Source organism: Physella acuta, unplaced genomic scaffold (genome assembly GCF_028476545.2).
Source record: "Physella acuta isolate Inbredline_101_S28 unplaced genomic scaffold, ASM2847654v3 ptg000940l, whole genome shotgun sequence".
NCBI lineage: Eukaryota > Metazoa > Mollusca > Gastropoda > Physidae > Physella > Physella acuta.
This window is the reverse complement of record NW_026732457.1, coordinates 60294-80389: the sequence shown is the minus strand read 5'-3', so window position 1 is coordinate 80389 and position 20096 is coordinate 60294. Positions and strand designations below refer to the sequence as shown.

The window sequence follows — 20096 nt, the reverse complement described above, 5'->3', positions numbered from 1 at the left end:
TTTCGGGGGTCATCCATAAAAAAACATCACGTCTGTCACTCAGAGGCATAGCGACCCTTCCCAGCGCCCGGGGACAAACTTTTCGATTTGAACCCCCCCCCCCCGCAAGATTTCGATTTGCAACCCCCCCCCCCTCAAACTTTTGATGTGCACCCCCCCCCCCCCCCCCCACTCAAACTTTCGATTTGCACCCCCCTCAACCTTTCAATTTATTTTTCCAAACCATTTTGGCGCCCCAACATATGTCCCCCCCCCCCGCCCCCCCCTTCCCCCCTCCACCTCCCCCGCCTCCCCTTCCCCCCCCCCCCCCCCCCCGCCTCCCCTCCCCCTCCCGCCCCCCCCCCCCCCTCCTCGCTACGCTACTGCAGTGTCACTTATCGTCACAAAAAACAGACCCCACATTCAAAAATATGTTTTTTATCTTTTAAAAACACCGAAAACACCGATTTCGGACTATCCCTTCATATACTGACGTCACATGTGACCTACTCAACTCTACTTCACCTGCCCAATGTCCCGCCAAGTCTCAGACAACATGTTTTTATCGTTTAAAAAACGATTCCAGCCGAGCATGTCTCAGACCACACTATCTTTTCATATGCTTAGGACAAAGAAACAGATGAACTCTACTTCACCTGCCCTGTATCCTGCCAAGTTCAGATAGGCAACTTTATCATTCACATCTAGAAAAAAAAATTGAAAAAAAAAATATCATTGACATATTGGTCTAGAACCTGTGCCACCCGCATGAGCGCGGACTACGCTACCAACTTAGCTATTTACTCGTGACGTCACAAGTGAATTTTTATACTATATTTTAAGTCTCCTTTACGCGCATAGATCTAGATCTAAGTCTAGTAGTAGTAACTTTCAAATTAAATTTTATCTTAAATTAGCCAAACAAAGATTTATATAAAATAAAGAAGGTTTGAAATTATCTAGATCTAGATAGAATTATCTAGATCTAGGATAGATTCTACGACTCGTTTGCTTAAGTCTTAAGTTTAGTTTTTCTTGCTAGATCTAGAATCTAGATCTAATCATTAGGCCCGGAGCGAGCATTTCAAAATTACCATATTCCAAACAAAGATTTATATAAAATAATAAAGGTTTAAAATAGTTTAGTATATAGAAACTCATTATTATCTAAATCTAGATAGAATTATCTATATTTTAGATCTACGACTGGTTTGCTTAAGTCTTAAGTTTAGTTTTTCTTGCTAGATCTAGAATCTAGATCTAGATCTAATCATTAGCTACGCTCATAGGCCCGGAGCGAGCATTTCAAAATTACCATATTCCAAACAAAGATTTATATAAAATAATAAAGGTTTAAAATAGTTTAGTATATAGAAACTCATTATTATCTAAATCTAGATAGAATAATCTATATTCTAGAAATACGACTGGTTTGCTTAAGTCTCGTTTTTTTTTTAATGTATTTATAACTATTACCTAAATCTTTGATTTGACCTAGATCTAGATCTAGATCTAGGCTAGATTCATAACTTTCCTTCGACAGCTGATCTTTAGATCTAGAGAAATTTATTGTAAAACTAAATTAAAAAAGACAGTTGAAAATTGATATAAGTGTTGGAACGTAATAAATACAGCAAACGGACGTATTATAAAAGTTATGACCGACAGAAAATTAGATTTAGAACGCGTTAAACTTTTGAATGGGAACACAATTTTCTTCGATAGACGCCGCCATTTTATTGTACTAAAGAGTAAACAAAAAACTGTGACGTCACGGTCCCGCCGAGTGTAGTGGTCGTTCTAAACTTTTTAAAAAAAATGGGTTACTCTGCGTATGAATAAATCAATAAATTAATTAACGTCTTTAAATAAATTTGTGATTAACAGTCTGTCTTAAAACAAAAAATTTTCTCTACCTACATACTATTTTACAGCTCTCCACGATGAGTGCAACCATGCGAGATAGTCAATCAGCCAAAGAAAAAAACAAACAAACAAAAAAATAAATATTCAAACATGTAAACAAACTTGACTTTTAGTAGTATACTAGAATACCCGTCATCCGTTGGATAACTGTGGGTTTCTGGGGTCATCCATCAAAAAACATCACGTCTGTCACTCAGAGGCATAGCGACCCTTCCCGGCGCCCGGGGACAAACTTTTCAATTTGAACCCCCCCCCCCCCGCAAGATTTCGATTTGCAACCCCCTCCCCTCAAACTTTTGATGTGCACCCCCCCCCCCCCCCACTCGATTTGCACCCCCCTCAACCTTTCAATTTGTTTTTCCAAACCATTTTGGCGCCCCAACATATGTCCCCCCCCGCCCCCCCCTCCACCTCCTCCTCTTCCCCCCGCCTCCCCTCCCCCTCCCGCCCCCCCCCCCCTCCTCGCTACGCTACTGCAGTGTCACTTATCGTCACAAAAAACAGACCCCACATTCAAAAATATGTTTTTTATCTTTTAAAAACACCGAAAACACCGATTTCGGACTATCCCTTCATATACTGACGTCACAGGTGACCTACTCAACTCTACTTCACCTGCCCAGTGTCCCGCCAAGTCTCAGACAACATGTTTTTATCGTTTAAAAAACGATTCCAGCCGAGCATGTCTCTGACCACACTATCCTTTCATATGCTTAGGACAAAGAAACAGATGAACTCTACTTCACCTGCCCTGTACCTATCCTGCCAAGTTCAGATAGGCAACTTTATCATTCACATCTAAAAAAAAAAAAATTGAAAAAAAAAATATCATTGACATATTGGTCTAGAACCTGTGCCGCCCGCATGAGAGCCGACTACGCTACCAACTTAGCTATTTACTCGTGACGTCACAAATGAATTTTTATACTATACTTTGAGTCTCCTTATGCAACTTGATTTACGCGCATAGATCTAGATCTAAGTCTAGTAGTAGTAACTTTCCAATTAAATTTTATCTTAAATTAGCCAAACAAAGATTTATATAAAATAAAGAAGGTCTGAAATTATCTAGATCTAGATAGAATTATCTAGATCTAGATTCTACGACTCGTTTGCTTAAGTCTTAAGTTTAGTTTTTCTTGCTAGATCTAGAATCTAGATCTAGATCTTATCATTAGCTACGCTCATAGGCCCGGAGCGAGCATTTCAAAATTACCATATTCCGAACAAAGATTTATATAAAATAATAAAGGTTTAAAATAGTTTAGTATATAGAAACTCATTATTATCTAAATCTAGATAGAATTATCTATATTCTAGATCAACGATTGGTTTGCTTAAGTCTCGTTTTTTTTTTGGATTGTATTTATAACTATTAAATCTTTGATTTGACCTAGATCTAGATTCTAGATCTAGATCTATAAATAACTTTCTTGGACAGATTTTAGATCTAGAGAAATTTATCGTAAAACTAAATGAAAAAGACAATTGAAAATTGATATAAGTGTTGGAACGTAATAAATACAGCAAACGGACGTATTGTTAAAGTTATGACCGACAGAAAATTAGATTTAGAACGCGTTAAACTTTTGAATGGGAACACAATTTTCTTAGAAAGACGCCGCCATTTTATTGTACTAAAGAGTAAACAAAAACCTGTGACGTCACGGTCCCGCCGAGTGTAGTGGTCGTTTTAATCTTTTTAAAAAAATAGGGTTACTCTACCTATGAATAAATCAATAAATTAATTAACGTCTTTAAATAAATTTGTGATTAACAGTCTGTCTGCATTAAAAAAATATTCTCTACCTACATACTATTTTACAGCTCTCCAGATAGAGTCGAACATATCACAAAACTCGATCAGCCAAACAAAAAAACAAACAAAAAAACAAAAAAAATAAATATTCAAACATGTAAACAAACTTGACTTTTAGTAGTATATAGATAGATAGATGACGGAAACTGCTTTCATTTCTATCTCTCCTAGTAGCCTATCATTGGAGATGGTGTTAGGCTAGTGTATACCTGGTTTTATCCTTCGCAAGCACTTAGTTTGTAAAGAGTCCAGTGATCTTCTGGTGGCAGCTGTTACTTTCCAGCATTCGCTAACATACAGTTGGACGCTAAGGATCAGAGGCGTAGCGACGGGGGGCGGGTGTATACATATGTCCCCGGGCGCCGACCCTAGTGACGCCAAAATGGGTTGGGGAAAAATTGAAACCTCATTTTAGCTGCAGATTTCATTTATAAATATAAACAAGTTAATAAAAAGTCTAGTGACAATTTAAGCGCAATTTCCTTAATTAATTTTTTTTTTTAAATGTGAAAAAATGAGTAGGCCTAGCGAAACAAAACCTTGTAATTGTAACTCCCTATCACTCTCATATAAATTATAAATACATTAATAGGGTACAAAAATAACGTTTGAATTAATAAGTAAAAAAAAGACAACTATATTAACCTATATCAACGGAAATAGTTTTATTTTAACGAGTAGGCCTACAAGATGCTCAGTTTAAAATATCATCCTAGGCCTACACGATGCTCAGTTTAAATAATTTTAAAAAAAATTGTTGTGACCGAACGAAAGGATATTTTTGAAAACTTTCTTCGGCAATATTGGTCTAAATTATGGCAGGAATCGATTGGTAAATGTTTCAAGTCGCTAAGTGGTCTGGTTGCCGAGATATGGAGCAAAAACTGCATTTGTTCGAAGTTTTTTTGCTTTTCCGGGAAATCCAGGCAGGAATTCCGGGAATTATTTTGGCCTATGTTCATCCTCGGAACTTGTTTAACATATTTGCTTTTGGAACTAATCCTCGATATTGCTTCGTTGAGGAGGAGATACGACTTAAAGGCTGCGGACACACATCCATCCAGAAATGACGAGTTAATAATCGCAGTATGGAAATTGCGCTAAAAAAATATATGGGTGGGGGGGGGGGGGAGGGCGCCAAATTGAAAGTTTGTCCACGGACGCCGGGAGGGGCGCTACGCCTCTGCTAAGGACATTACTTTTTTTAAAGTCTGCATCCATGTTTACATAAGATGGTCAAACTAGAATAGTCACTGTCCTGATTTACTTGCCTGGATAGAAGTTCCACATTAGCAATGTTGCAACATACAATTTACATGAGCCTACATTTCTTCAACTGACAAAGTTCAAAGGTCAAACAGCAAGCATTGCCCAGCTAACGCTGACAAACAAAACATGGCAATCAGCAAACGTGACAAACAGCCACGGACAGAATCCTTACAACGTCTCCCATTGGTTGATGCGTTTGACGCAACACGCGCTCTTGTAAGAATTCATTCCATATAGCCTACTTGGTGATACTTCAACATTCGTTGCTGTTTTGTTTTTTAAATACTCATTTAGAACTTATTTCAAGTTAAATTTTTCTTTTCGACATTTGTAATAGCACTTTACAACATTCCCAATTTAAACGTACTAAAGTAGAACAAAGTATGTTTGGTAAATGCATCATGAATGAAAATGAAATAGAAGTGGGGAAGAAGGGAAGAATAGTCTGTGGCCACACTTGATCAACCGTAGCAGTTGACACGCTTTAAAAAAACGATTTTTACCTCAGTCTTTTTTTTTTTCCTGACATCTTTACGGGGGAGAGGGGGGGGGTACCGCCACCAGCCGAAAATATCTACGCCGCCCTTCCCCCGAACAAAATTATGTATATAAAAATGTATGTTTCAACCAGTGCCCCTATTCCCTTCCGCCATTCCTCCAAAGTTTCAAGTGCCCCCTCCCCGGAGAAAAAAAAGTTTGATATAAACACTGACCGCCTTCACACTGTCACAAAAAGCCAGACTATCCAGTTAATGCCCCCGCCGCCCTCCTCCCCGAAGAACATCCGCCAACCCCAACCATCCTTCAACCCCCCTCCCATCCCAAAAGAAAGAAATATTTCAGTTAGAAAAATATATACTTTAACCAGCGTTCTCCCATCCCCCTCTTCCGATTCGAAAATTTAAGTGCCACCCCCCCCCCCCCCCCCCCTCCTTAAAGTCCACCCTCCTCCCCAAAAAAAATGTCTGAAAGAAGTATTGTTCCACTCATAATTGCAACTTTTGTTTTTAAAGCAGTAGTAGTTGTTTTTTTTTTTTTGGTGATTGCTGATTTAATTAATCAAATTCTATAATAATTTACCAACACATTCTTTGAAAAACGCGAAACGAAAATTCTAGCTATAGAATCAGTGGCGTTGCTAGGTCGGGTGTCACCCGGTGCGGCACCTCTTGGTGTCATCCCCGCCCACTAGTATATATAGTAGTATATTCAACTAAACATTTTTCGCTCTGTAAAACTTGCAGTTGGTGTCACCCCCCACCCCCCTTCACCCATGGATGATTGGATAATAGAAGAGATGCTTATCAATAATCGGCCATTAATACAGCTGGATGTAGCATTTTTTCCGTATAATTAGCAGATTTATGTCATGGTGTTACCCCCCCCCCCCCCCCTTCTTATCGGGATCGACAATTTATACTTAAAATACTTTTTAACTCTAATAAATCATTAATTGAACTGTTAAAAAGCATAATTCTTCTATTTATTTTGCATTTTTGTCTTTGTGTCACCCCATCCCTAAAGTGTGTCACCCGGTGCGGTCCGCCCCCCGCCTCCCCACCTCGCGACGCCTCTGAGTAGAATTAATACAGGCCCTATCCCATTGACGTAACAGTCTCGAGTACCTGCACCGTTACCTTCACATACACCTTCGACACGTTCGAGTGATTCTCGGAGCAGGGGTGGTACAATCCGACCTTGTCTCTAACTCATATTGGCCTTATTGAAACCACAACTTTAAAAATTCCAAATAATCCTCGATTGATTTTCGATCGATTATTGGATTGACTACGTGATCCTGAATAAACGCGTGCCTGTATAACTAGTATAACGTAGGGGATTATTCGTTGTGTTTGTTTGAATATGTGTGTGTGTATGTTTGTTTGCGTGTGTGTCTCCATTGATCGATTCCTGAAACACATTGGCGTAGTGTCGTTAGTATTGCAATGTGATTTGTAAAGGGCTGTAAATTTAGAAACGAGTAGTTGGAGCTTCTTACAGGCCTCTCTTCTGGGAAGATCTAGTCCACCCCCCCCCCTTCCCCGAAAGTTTCAAGTGCTCCCCCCCCCCTTTCTCCCAAAGGAGAAAAAAGTCTGAAAGAAACTCTGCGTCTAGTCAGTGCTACATGGGACGGAGTGGTCTGGCGGTAGAGAGCTGGACTGCTAGCCCGTTAGTCTCGAGTTCGAATCCGAGTTCAAGTCAGTAGACCGTCCCTGATTCCACCCAACTCTGATGGGTACCTAACTCACGTTAAGGAAAGTAAAGGCGGCTGGGCATAGTGCTGACCACACTATCTCTTCATATGCCGAGGTCACAGAAACAAGTGAACTCTACTTCACTTGCCCCATAGACCGTAAGGTTTGAAAGGGAAACTTTACTTAGTCAGTGCTACGTTGGAACCTATAAAATTAACGTGTCACAATGAACGTCAATATTTCAGGCCTCTCGTCAGGGAAGATTTAGTCCACCACCCCACCCCCCGAATATTTAAAGTCCCCCCCCCCCCCCCCCCACTCCACCCCCACGGAGGAAAAAAGTCTAAAAGAAATACTGCGTCTAGTCAGTGCTACGTTGGAACCTATAAAATTGCAGTGTCACAATGACCGTCAATATTTTTGTACGAGTCACTTCATGAGGGAAAAAAATAAGCCAAACGGGAATTCCCGGAAATACTTATTTTGGTTACAAATAAAGGTTCTCAGCCTAGATCAGTGGTTCTAAACCTGGGTTCGACCGAACCCCACGTGTTCGGTGAGTCAGTCTCAGGGGTTCGATCGAGGTCAAAATATTCACCATCGGATTTTGTCAGTGCGGACGACAGAACTATTAAGGGTTCGGTGAATGGGCATATGAAACTGGTACGATTCGGTACCTCCAAAAAGGTTAAGAACCACTGGCCTGGATGTATTTTTCTTTTGCCGGTCGGCTTATCCCTGTTAGTTAGAGTTAGACTGAATAACAAGATTAATGTTAGAGCTCGAAACCAAGATAGGATATAGATTAAGATAAGTTGTTTTTTTTTTGCTAGGATTAGATTAACAGAATCATCGCTTGGATACGAATTGTAGACATGTTTGCAGGGACCAAATTATCACATGGCTTATATTGTATCTGTCTGAAATTATCACATGGCTTATATTGTATCTGTCTGAGTGCGTCATTGTTTATCAGCTTTGTTTAACGTTGGCAACCCCCCCCCCCTCACCACTCTACGTCAATAACCCCCCTGTATAGAACCCATTCCCAGGGGGTAGGAATAGGAAGCTAGATATGGAAAGGTATGGAATGTATTTCTAAAGGGAAGGGTATTTACCTTGGGGCGAGAGAGGAAGGGTGAATAAACAGGGCGGTTTTCGATCTCAGAGGGGGGGGGGGGGGTAAACCAAGAGAGGGCAGTGTGAGACGGGGGGGGGGTATTGTCCATGACCCAAAGGCCTGAATTTATAAAAAAACTGAAGTTAGCCATAACCATTGTACATCAGCGTCATACCTCGTGATATCATACCCCCAAGTCTAGACACACACACTATATATGTATATATATATATATATATATATATATATATATATATATATATATATATATATATATATATAATTGTATATATAACTTCTCCCTAGAACAGGGGGGGTCGGCAACCTTTTGAAGCGGAAGAGCCAAAAGTTACAATTTTCAAAATTTCCCCGGTTTTAAAGAGCCACTAACATTTTTTTTATTTCAAATATTTTATTGGTTTATTAAGATTATTAGTGTTTGTTCAAGGAGCTGAAGAGCCGCATCTTGATATCAAAAGAGCCGCAGGTTGCCGACCCCTGCCCTAGAACAATAAGCTTAATAATTTTGTTTTTTGCAAACACAATCATTTGGGGGAGTGTGAAACGAATAATTAATTACAATGATTGTTGTATTGAGAGTTACATGCTACATCTTCAGTAGAAATCATAGCAGTGTTTGAAAAAATGAATATGTAGGCTAGTCATGGCAGTTTGCTGTTCTAAACATTCATGAGAAACACTTTTTGCAAAAAGAACTTAGGAAATAAAACTTCCTATTTTAAAACACTGTCCAACATTACCACTGTACTTAATTTGATAAACACACAAAAAAAGGAAGAGTGCAGTTGCAGCCCTTTGTTCCTTAGAGAACATCACACAATTAAGCCAAAGTAATTCAGGTCAATACAAGGATTTTAATAAACAACTAGTAGAGTTGCAATATCTATTTATTCATCACTCCATCAATATCACCAACACAACAATCAATATCACAATCACAACAAGGATCATCTTACAAGAACCACCAGACACAGGCTGTTCTGATGATTTAAAATGCACAATAGAAATGCAAAACACATTGAACAATCTCATATATATATATATATATATATATATATATATATATATATATATATATATATATATATATATATATATATATATATATATATATATATATATATATATATATATATATATATATTTATTTATTTATTTATATATGAATGTGGAATTTATATGGGAGATAACAAGAACATGCTCTTTTGGGCTGGACTATAAGGATAGCCTCCCATTAAAATAGAAAATACAAGGATAAAGAGGGTATGGCCACCTGTTGTGGTAAATTTTATTGGAAGAGGGTGGGAGAAGGGAGGGGGCAAGGGGGACACAAAAGTTGTAAACCTTGCTTAGTTAGACATACAGACTTAAATGCTAAATATTTTTTCTATCTTATATAAAGAAAAAACTAGACGAGATAATAAAACATCAGTTGCTTGTTACAATATATGCAATGATGTTTGTAAACAAGAGTTTAAAGTATATCACATTGAGTCTAGACATATATAAAACTCTTACAAAAATAAAATATTTTTAAAAATACTGTAAAAAATTGAATGTAAATAAATGGAAGGCATAGCCTCACTATAAACAATGCTTTTTTTTTAAAGATGATGCAGTAAATTAAGTATAAATTAGTAAATACAATAAAAAATTAGTAAATATAATAATTTGGAATGGCTAAATGATTGTTCTATTTAAAAAATACAAAAACAATACGCAATCTTTTTTTTCCGAAGTCTAACAAAAATTAATATAATTTTAAAAAAAAAAAATTTAACATGAATTGGAAAAATTATAAATTGTCCAGTAAGAAGTCAATTTTTTTCTCCCAAATTTTAAAGTATTACTTTTGTTTAAATAAGTACTAGGTTTTGATTTAAGTTTAATTTTTTGAAAAGCAAATAAATTTTCTGCAATTATCACAATAAGAAAGAAAAAAATCCAGAACAATAAACTGTCCTGGACAATATGAAAAAATATCAATTTAAAATATAAACTTCAATCTCTGTACAACGTAAATAAAAATGTTTTCAAAGACAAATGTAAGCAGCAGGAGAGTTAATCTTTGATAAACGTTTCAGGGGATACGTGATAGTTACTCGGCCTCGGGGTCGTCAACGTATGAGTGGTAGCTGGCAGGTAGCTGGGCCCAGGACTGGGTTTCACCTGAGGCCAGGATTCCGTAGATGAAAGCACCAATGCCATAGATGCAAGCTGCCAGGTAAAACACAATCTGCCATTCACCTGACGAGTCCTGGTAATTAAGGAAACCATCAGTGAGCAAAAATTTTGGATTAAAATATTATCATTTGACACTACAACCATTGATAATTAATCTATATCAGTGGTTCTTAACCTAGGGGTTCAGTGAGTCAGTCTCAGGGTTTGGCAGAGATCAAGACACACACCTGACTCATTTATTTCACGATCGGATTTTGTTACAGTGGATGATAGAACTGTTAAGAATGGTGTGTGTGAAAGCGCATGTAAAATTAGTGGGGTTTGGTACATCCAAAAAGGTTAACAACCACTGGATTTTATTAACAGTGAATTATTAGATCATATTATATAAGGAAGTATGAAGTAAGTGAGAAAAATGTGAAAATTTGAAACTACCAATAATATTATAATCAATGAACAAAAATTTTTTTATAAGTCTCATGAAGTAGTAAATAAAGTCTAAGTGTGAGTTTACAAAATTAGATTTTTAAAACATCTGTTCTATTTTGACTTGTAACTGTTGTCGAAGTTTATTGTAGATAGTGTTTGATTAACTTGAACTTAGGCCTTCCATCCCCTTCCCAAAAAAAAACCCTATATAAACCTTAAAATGGTATAGAACATGATAGAGTGAAGTGATGTCTTCTTTCTCCTCTTGTATATAAATCAGCAACACTGGTTTCTAAGAGTTGGATTTATAAGGGGATAGTATGGTCAGCATTATGCCCAGCCACCTTATTTTCCCTGTTGTGAGTCAGGTACCCATTAGAGCTGGGTTGACTCAGGGTTGTCCTATTCACTTAACCTGGGATTTAAACTCAAGACTTTAAGGTCAACAGTCGTAGGCCACATACTATCCCTTTAAGGTATAGCATTATATAAAAAAAAGGGACGGAGTGGTCTAGCGGTAGAGAGCTGGACTGCTAACCCGCAAGTCTCAAGTTCAAATCCGGGTTCAAGTCAGTAGATAGTCCCTGAGTCCACCCAACTCTAATGGGTACCTAACTCACATTAGGGAAAGTAAAGGCGGCTGTGCATAGTGTGGACCACACTATCTCTTCATATGCCGATGTCACAGAAACAAGTGAACTCTACTTCACTTGCCCTATAGACCGTCAGGTTTGAAAAGGGAACTTTACTTTTTTTTTTTATTATATAAAAAAATTAAAAAGTGATCATTACAACTATACCTGGTCAGTCACAACCACGCTGGTCAGTCCAGGGCTGATGATACCTGGCAATGTGGCAAATGTGTTGGACAAGCCCATCAAAATGCTGGCATACTGCGGGGCAATGTCCAGGTGGTTAACACTAAAACCGGCCCAGGCAAAACCGCCCACACCCACGGCTACAGTCAAACACACCACAGCGGCCGCTCTGGACATCAGATAGCCAGCGGCTATCATGAACACAGCTTGGATTAAAAATGCTGAAAAATGATTTGAATGAATATAGTATTAATATTAATTAATTAGTATTAATTAATCAACTGACCATGGTTTGATGAACAATTTTATTAAATAGAATATTGCATGTTTATATTTTTTAAATTTCCTCAAAGAAAAAGCATTTAAATCAATGTATAAAAGGTACTGACTGCTGAAGTTAAGTGCACAAAAATATATTTTTTATGAAATATAGTTCAATAGGCCTTATCACTTACAAACTTTGAATTTTAAGAGGTTACTTTGAATAATAAAACAATAAAATGTATTGAATCTAAGAAAATTGTTAAGAAATGATGCATACAAATAAGGAGCTAAACAACTGAGCTTTGCATGGTTGAATTATTCACAAGTAAATCTAGCAATACAGATGGACTTGATCTAAATTCCTGGTCACAAATCAATGTTGTTTTAAGTCTGTATAATATCCGTAAACAAAAAATCCATGATATGGCTATCTAACATGAGATTGAAGAAGCAGAGATAAGACTAAGCCTGTCTCTGGCCTCCCATCTCATTTCTTCTATTAATTCAAGTGGATCTGATTAATTTGTAAAACATTCTTAAAGAGTAGGCCTACCTCACTAATTAATGTGTATGACCTACCTCCACAGGTAAAGATCTTCCTAACAGCTACAGTTGAGATGTTGAAAGATGACCTCAGAACATCAGCAAAATATCCGCCCATGAAGACAACAATTCCCATCACCAGGTATGGGAGAGCTGAGAGAAACCCACCCTGTACAGATATCAGATTGTCACATATCACTTAAACAATTAGTTGGCCTATAGATAAACTAAACACTTACTAAATAGCAACTTAACTAAACAAGAAGGTATTTGGTCTACACGGGATAGCAGAGAGGAATGCAACCTTTACAGTGATCAGATTTTCACATATCTTGTTTAACAATTATGGGACAGTGTGACCTAAGTGGTAGAGGGCAAGGCTGCTAACCCAAAAGTCTTGAGTTCAAAGCCGGGTCCAAGTCAGTAGAATGTCCCTGAGTCAACACAGCACTGAAGGGTACCTAACTCATGCTTGGGAAATTAAAGGCGGCTGGGCAAAGTGCTGACCACACATTCCATTAATATTTTGAAGTTGAGAAACATATGAACTCTACTTTATCTGTCCAATGGATCACTAGGTCTAAAGATTCTATACTTTTTTTTTTACTTTAGCAATTAGTTTGCCTATATATAGACAAATATCTTTTGAATAAAGTCCATTATTTCCATTACGGTAACTAGGACTGACCAAAGCCTCTATCAAAATTCCATTACAAAATAACAGTTAAGCAATGGTTACCTCCTTCATGTGGAACTTAAGAACGTGGGTCATGAAAGTGGGCAGTTCTGTCAACCAGGTGTAGAAGCCCCAGTTTTCAACAAAGTGAGCCGTGGCGATGGCCCAGACAGGTGCGGACTTGATCATCTGCAGCCACGGTGGGTGAGCTCTCTAAGATATAGAAATTTAAAAATAAACTACTCATATGGGAGGATAAGAAAATGTGTACAGGTGCGTGACTTGATAATCAATAGTAGGTGAGCTCTCTAAGAAGTAGAAATTATAAAATAAACTACTCATATGGGAGGATAAGAAAATGTGTACAGGTGCGTGACTTGATAATCAATAGTAGGTGAGCTCTATAAGAAGTAGAAATTATAAAATATACTACTCATATGGGAGGATAAGAAAATGTGTACAGGTACGGACTTGATAATCCATGGTGGGTAAGCTCTCTAAAGATGTAGAAATTTAAAAATATACTACTCATATGGAAGGATAAGAACATGTGTACAGGTACGGACTTGAGGTAGAAATTTTAAAATATACTACTCATATGGGAGGATAAGAAAATGTGTACAGGTACGTGACTTGATAATCTATGGTGGGTGAGCTCTCTAAGAAGTAGAAATTTAAAAATGAAATACTCATATCGGAGGATTTTAAAAAATGTTTACAGCTACAATGTGTTCATTTTAAATTGTCAAGGAATTTTATTTTACAATTTGATAAAAGCTATGCAATCAATTATCTCGGTAACCAAAAGAATTTTAATTTTAGCGAAAGGTATGTGATAAGCTACATTATGTGTAATTCCAAATGTTTATCTAGTATAAGTAGTTTCACTTCTTTTTAACTTAAAATAAAACACCAGTTATAGTGTTAGAGTGAAGAAAATTAACTCAACAACAATAAATTAGGCCTAATACGTCAGATGTTATAATCATTTTTCAAAATGGTAGGTGTTTTCTTTGTGGCTCTCTGCTCATTTTCTTTGCCAAAAAAAATGAAACAGTTAGCTAATCCAAGAAATGTATGAAACAATTTTTAAATAATAAATCATAATTCTTAAGGCAATTCAGTAACAAAACTAGAATTATACTTTTGATTGGATGATTGAAGATACTCATCCTTTATCATACAGATAAGAAGATTTGGACACTTAGCAACCTGTAAATAAAAAATAAAAAGATAACAGTACCTTAGTTTGTTCCTCAGTAAAACCAATAGAGTTCTGGATATAATCCAGCTCAGCTGTTGTGATGCCTGGGTGACTGGCTGGGTTTTCAGTGACAACAATAACCCACAACAGGAACCAGATGACAGCAAGTGACCCTGTTATAAGAAATGGATGTTGTTTACCCTATACCATTAGCAGGAGAAATAAATACTTGGCTTATCATCAGTGACATGCCTGCTGTGGACTTGGGGGACTAGGCTAGTGGCTTAGTAGTCTCAATAAGTACAAAAATACTAAATTTTGAAAAATCGTTATATAGCGTCATGGCAAGTGGAGAACTAGACATTTAACCTATCAGTTGCTCGTTTGAAACCAATGTGGAAATTGTAAATGTCATTCTTTACAGTCCTCCTGGGGAAATACCAGCACACACTACTGTTAATCACAAGCAGCCACTGTTTTTGTGCGACTAGATTTACTTAAAAAACGTGTTTATCCATATCAATATATTATGTAGCTATTGATAGTGTTTTTAATCTTCAAACAAAACAATGTTAACAATGAAACAAATTCAGCTCAGAAAAACTATTATCTCTCTATCAAGTATTTATTTCAAATTTCTTATAAAATTTCTATCATTTCAATAAGATATTAACAATAAATAGGCTACTAAAGATGGGTACTAATCAACTTTGCTTACCAAAGATGTAAAAAATTGACTGCCACTCGGCTGTGCTTTCAGCTAGGGATCCAGATATTACCAAGGCAAGAACAGTTCCAATATATGAACCTATAAACCAAGAATTTATTTACAATTAACTTCAGTTTCTTATTGATAATTAATTTGATAAGATTAATTTACTTGAGCTAAAAAAAAAAAAACTTAAGGCAAAAAGATTAAATAAAAAATAATAATTGGTCTGTATATTTGCAGGGAGATAAATACCATAAAACAATTTGGTTAAATAATTATTTTTTTTTAAAGGAATTTTAAAAAATATGGCAGTCCTTTTCTATATATTCAGTCCTTTTTTGATATATTGAAATTTAATTATTTTTTTACCTGAAAACCCAAATGTTGCCAGTTTTGTTCTCTCTGCTGGTGGGGCCCATTTGGACCAGAGAGCATGAATAGCTGGGTAAGTTACACCCTGATATGAAAATTATAAAATACATTATTTTAAATCTGTATGATCCATAAAAAAACCTATTAAAATAACATCTGCTAAATTTTTTTAAATTAATTTTTTTAAATAACTAATAAATTAAAAAAATATTTTTAATAATTGTAGTTTAAATACAGAAAATATCAAACCTTTTACTAGTCAATTATAAAAATAAATGCTTTTAAAAAAAGGTATAAAAGGTTTATTGGTATGTTAAATAATTTAAAGAAACATTAAAAGAAATTGTGGGACAGAGTGATCTAGCAGTAGAGAGCTAGACTGGTAACTGTAAGTCTCTAGTACAAATCCAGGTTCAAGTCAGTAGACCATCCCTGAGTCACCCAACTCTGATGGGTACCTAACTCATGTTAAGGAAAGTAAAGACAGCTGGCCATAGTGCTGACCACACTATCTCTCCATATGCAGAGGTCACAGAAACAGGTGAACTCTACTTCACTTGACCCACAGGTCTGGAAGGGGGACTTAACTTTTTACTTTTTAAAAGAAATAGCAGGTCACCTCACAAAGCCCCTCCAATACGCGGCAGGCAATCAAAAGGTTGGGGCTCCATGTAGCAAGTAGTGGTGTGGTCAGGGTCAGCAAAGCAGTGATGAATATCCCAATGCCGAAAAAGTGTTTGCCCCCATAGCGATTAGACAGGTAACCTGTAAAATATGAATAGTGGATCAAATAACTTTATTAGAAAAGCTACAAGGCTGGCTTACTTCTTCTTCTTCATTCTTAATTTTAGTGTTGGAGGGGGTCCCCTCCAACACAATTAAGTAATATGTGTCAACTGGTTATGCGCCATTGAGGCGATTGACTCCAATATCAGCCTGCTTTTCTTTTTGGATTTGCTTCCATAGCCTTTGTCCAACCAAGAACAAACTACAAGGCAGCAGTTGTTTGATTTTGGAGTTGTCTCTCCAAGAAGAGTGATTGTCCCCAACTAGCGAGCCTCATCTGCCCGAGGGTTCGAACTCAAGACTTTTTGGTTTAGCAACCATGACCTTTACCAAAAGGACCATGCCAACCCCTGGCTGGCTTACAAATGTGTAGAAAATTATTTCTAAAAACAAATATAAAAAAAATATACCTCCAGGAATTTGTGTAACAATGTAGCCATAAAAGAAACTGGCCAAAATCTGGCCACGTAGGTAATTACTCCAGTGAAAATATGGTCCAGATATCTAATAAAGAAAAAAAAAGGAGTTAAATTTATTAGTGCTTGTGTTTTATTCAATTTACATGTTTTAAAAATAAAATGACTCTAAAGACATGCTTTTTTAATTCCATGAAATGTTAAAAAGCAGATTCAATATTTTTTTTACAATTAGCTAAAACTAAAACATTATTTCAAATAAATCAGGCTCTATTATTTGCTTTAACCACATAGTTTAAAAAGTCTATTATATGTATTTTTTTTAAAGAGCAGTTTTATGGTAAGATTTTAATCCACTTGAATTTTTAAGCTTAGCCCACTTTAATCAATTTGTACACTTAGAGTGTGAATAACTTTAAGTGGTTGGAACTAGCTACCATTAAAGTTCCACTCATATGAGATTATACTTACTGTGTGTAGTGTACCATTTATGACAACACTTTTGTTTGACGTCATAGCCACAATAGCAACACTCAAGTTGACTCTCAGAGAATATAAATTGGCTGGGGAGTGGATCAAGTCCGGAAAATTATAAACATTTTTTTCTTAAAAGAATCACAGTTAGTAGATTTAGTTTTTCAGATAAAATAAAAAAAAAGTAAAAGATTATTTCTAATAAGATTTTTCTCAAAAAAAAGTGTATATATAACAAAGGTCAAACAAAAACAATTTAAGGAAAGAATTTTTTTTACTGCTATATCTTGGTACTTATTTGAATAAATTATTTACAAGTTAAACAATATGGCTAAAGCAGCAGCATATGTCTATAAAATATAAATAATGATCAAAATATCTGTATATGACTTAAAATAATTAAAAGCACAAATAAACATGCTTTTACACAACCTAGTAAAGTTGAAGTTAAAATTTAAACATTTGCATGCAAAACTTAAAAACATTTATAAATATATATGGAATTTGTACAGGTATTTATAAATAAAATTTGGTAAAATAAGAACTGTGAACACATATACTTTAAAACATTTAATATATAATTTATGTTCCAGCAGATAGACATCTTAAAAGTGTTGTGGATTTTAGAAATTATTATAAAGAAGCATTGTAATGAACTATGTGTTGTTATAAATACAAATTTAAAATTTAGCATTTTTTTTTACCTCCACCATTAGCCTAGGTCAAAATATGCATAAATATTTTAGAACTGTTATACATTTTAAATAAAGTAGTAGGCTTATATTTTTTTTCAAATAACAAATAATAATAAATGTTGTGGGACATAGCATACCTCAACTTCATCTGATGGGAAATATGTTTGTGTATCGCTTCAAGAATATGCATTATACAGTGATTACTCACGACCAAAGATGACAACAGCTTAAAAAAAATAAATAATAAAAAACAATGAAAGTAAACAAATATGGATAACTGTAAAGCATGGACAACACTGACTCATTTCAGTATGAATATAACGAGATGGTTAGCTCACCAAATCCCAGGAAGACCATTAGTGCAATGATGTATCTTTTAGGTGGGATGTACCAGGGTGTGGCATTGCTGGATGCCTTGCCAGTGACATCCAGGGACTCATGGCTGAATGCTGGGTCAGTGGTGTGTGACCCTTCGGTGTAAAGTTCGGTGGCTGATGAGGACGCCAAAGGTTGGTGCTCGCTGTCCATGATTTCAAGAACTTATCTGAAACTGGTATTAGTTAATTCGTTAAAATAACTATTGAATGTTATGTCGATATAATACTTTGGTGATCATGGGTTAATATTGAGTATGGTGGTGGCTGTCTTAAAAAAAGAAAGATGAAGATTGCAGTTCCTGGTTTTGGTCTCAAGTAAATAAATAGCTTTAGCCTATGCCTTTAATATCCTCTATACCTATATATATATATATATATATATATATATATATATATATATATATATATATATATATATATATATATATATATATATATATATATATATATATAGGACGGCATGGCTGGGCATAGTTGACCACACTATCCCTTCATACACAGAATCTGAAGCAGATGAACTCTACTTCATCTGCCCCATGTGTCTTGGTCTTGGGCAAGAGCGGAAAAAAAATGATGATTTACATACACACACATAGATCTACATATAGCCTATATATTTATTTATATAGATCTAGCTTCAATGATAGACCTATATCAGGGGAGGGGGGTCAGTTTATTAATACATGTTTTATAATGGGCCCATTGTATATGGTCTTTAGACCTAATAAAAGGCTAATATACAAACACATATAGATCTAGCTATTAATTAATAGTAGGCCTTTGAATCAAATAATTAAGCCAAAATGTTTAATCTGCATTACTTAAGCAATCACTTAATTTATAAACTATAAAGTAATAAACTACTACTTCAAACTAGCCATTTGATCACTTAGCATAGTTGCCTAATTGGATATTTTTTTAATGCACACGAAACTGCACTGCAATAAAATCATAATAAAGCTCTATAGTTCTATAGTATAGTCTACTGAAAAGATAAAATTAGTGGCTCTAGTCGTAGTCTAGAATTCTATATTTGCATCTCTAGAAACTATGCTACGAGTGTGACTATGACATTTATTTTTCTATGCCCATCACGTTAAAATAAATCTACATTCTAGATTAGATCTATCTAAACGTTAACAGTAACACGCAAGCCTAAAATAAAGTACGAAACAGTACCCTGTCTACTAGAGCACTTAGAATAGAAATCTAGCTAGACTTCTAGATCTAGATCTAGATCTAGAATAAAATAAGGTGGCTACAATAAAGTACAATTTTTAGCTACACTGTGCTACACTAATAAAAAAAAAACATTCATATAGATCTAGATCTAGGCCTACTAGACTAATATCAATTCGGGTATTTCAAATATTTATTTTTGTGTTATAAACAATTTCTAAAAATGAAGCAATATTATCAAATGCACGGAATTTCCTTATGCACAGAAATGGCACATTGTCACCATCTGGTTACCGGCGATAAAATCATTCATGAAAATATGTAAATTCCCCCAATATTATCATAATGTTATAAATACTCCCGGTTCAACCAATCGCCGAAGGCTTCGCGATGGATGGTGAACTCTTTATATGACGTCACGAAGACATTTTGGTTTCAGACTATAGGCCTAGGCATACACTGAATTCGGACGTCTAGTTACTGGGGTGCCTTCGTTTTTATTCGAAATTGGATTATTAGACTCCTTTAAAATGGGGCATCTTTATGTACTTGGTGCACTCCTTGTATTATGGCAGGTTTGTAAATTAATACTTTTGTTGGCCAAATGAAACGACTTGTTTTTCTAGTGAAATCAACCG

General features: G+C 35.8%; 2 protein-coding genes across 4 annotated transcripts in view; one reads left to right on the top strand and one right to left on the bottom strand.

Annotated features, from left to right (window-relative positions):
- Positions 1-10180: 10180 nt before the first annotated feature.
- Positions 10181-18430, bottom strand: LOC131953697 (sialin). Its single transcript, XM_059317010.1, has 11 exons — positions 18241-18430; positions 17205-17296; positions 16728-16821; positions 16151-16296; positions 15529-15616; positions 15166-15255; positions 14487-14620; positions 13307-13456; positions 12604-12736; positions 11743-11981; positions 10181-10586 (listed from the first exon to the last, which is right to left on the bottom strand). Exons 1-11 carry the CDS (start codon positions 18428-18430, stop codon positions 10428-10430), a joined length of 1515 nt encoding a protein of 504 aa, XP_059172993.1. The 3' UTR covers positions 10181-10427.
- A 1457-nt stretch (positions 18431-19887) lies between these two features.
- LOC131953696 (amyloid-beta precursor-like protein) overlaps positions 19888-20096 on the top strand; it is a 54954-nt gene continuing 54745 nt past the window's right edge. For all 3 annotated transcript variants that reach the window (XM_059317007.1, XM_059317008.1, XM_059317006.1), the window contains exon 1: positions 19888-20033. In XM_059317007.1, coding sequence (XP_059172990.1) covers positions 19989-20033 — 45 coding nt within the window. In that variant the 5' untranslated portion in view covers positions 19888-19988. The remainder of the gene's footprint in view (positions 20034-20096) is intronic.

Bases quoted from the DNA above. Each gene is read 5' to 3' on its own strand.
- LOC131953697 (XM_059317010.1), bottom strand. From the start codon at position 18,430: ATGGACAGCGAGCACCAACCTTTGGCGTCCTCATCAGCCACCGAACTT. The intron at 16,297-16,727 runs GTATATTTTTTT...CATATTTTACAG, and splicing joins TGTTACACAAATTCCTGGAG to GTTACCTGTCTAATCGCTAT. The intron at 15,617-16,150 runs GTGACCTGCTAT...TTTTCATATCAG, and splicing joins TATTGGAGGGGCTTTGTGAG to GGTGTAACTTACCCAGCTAT.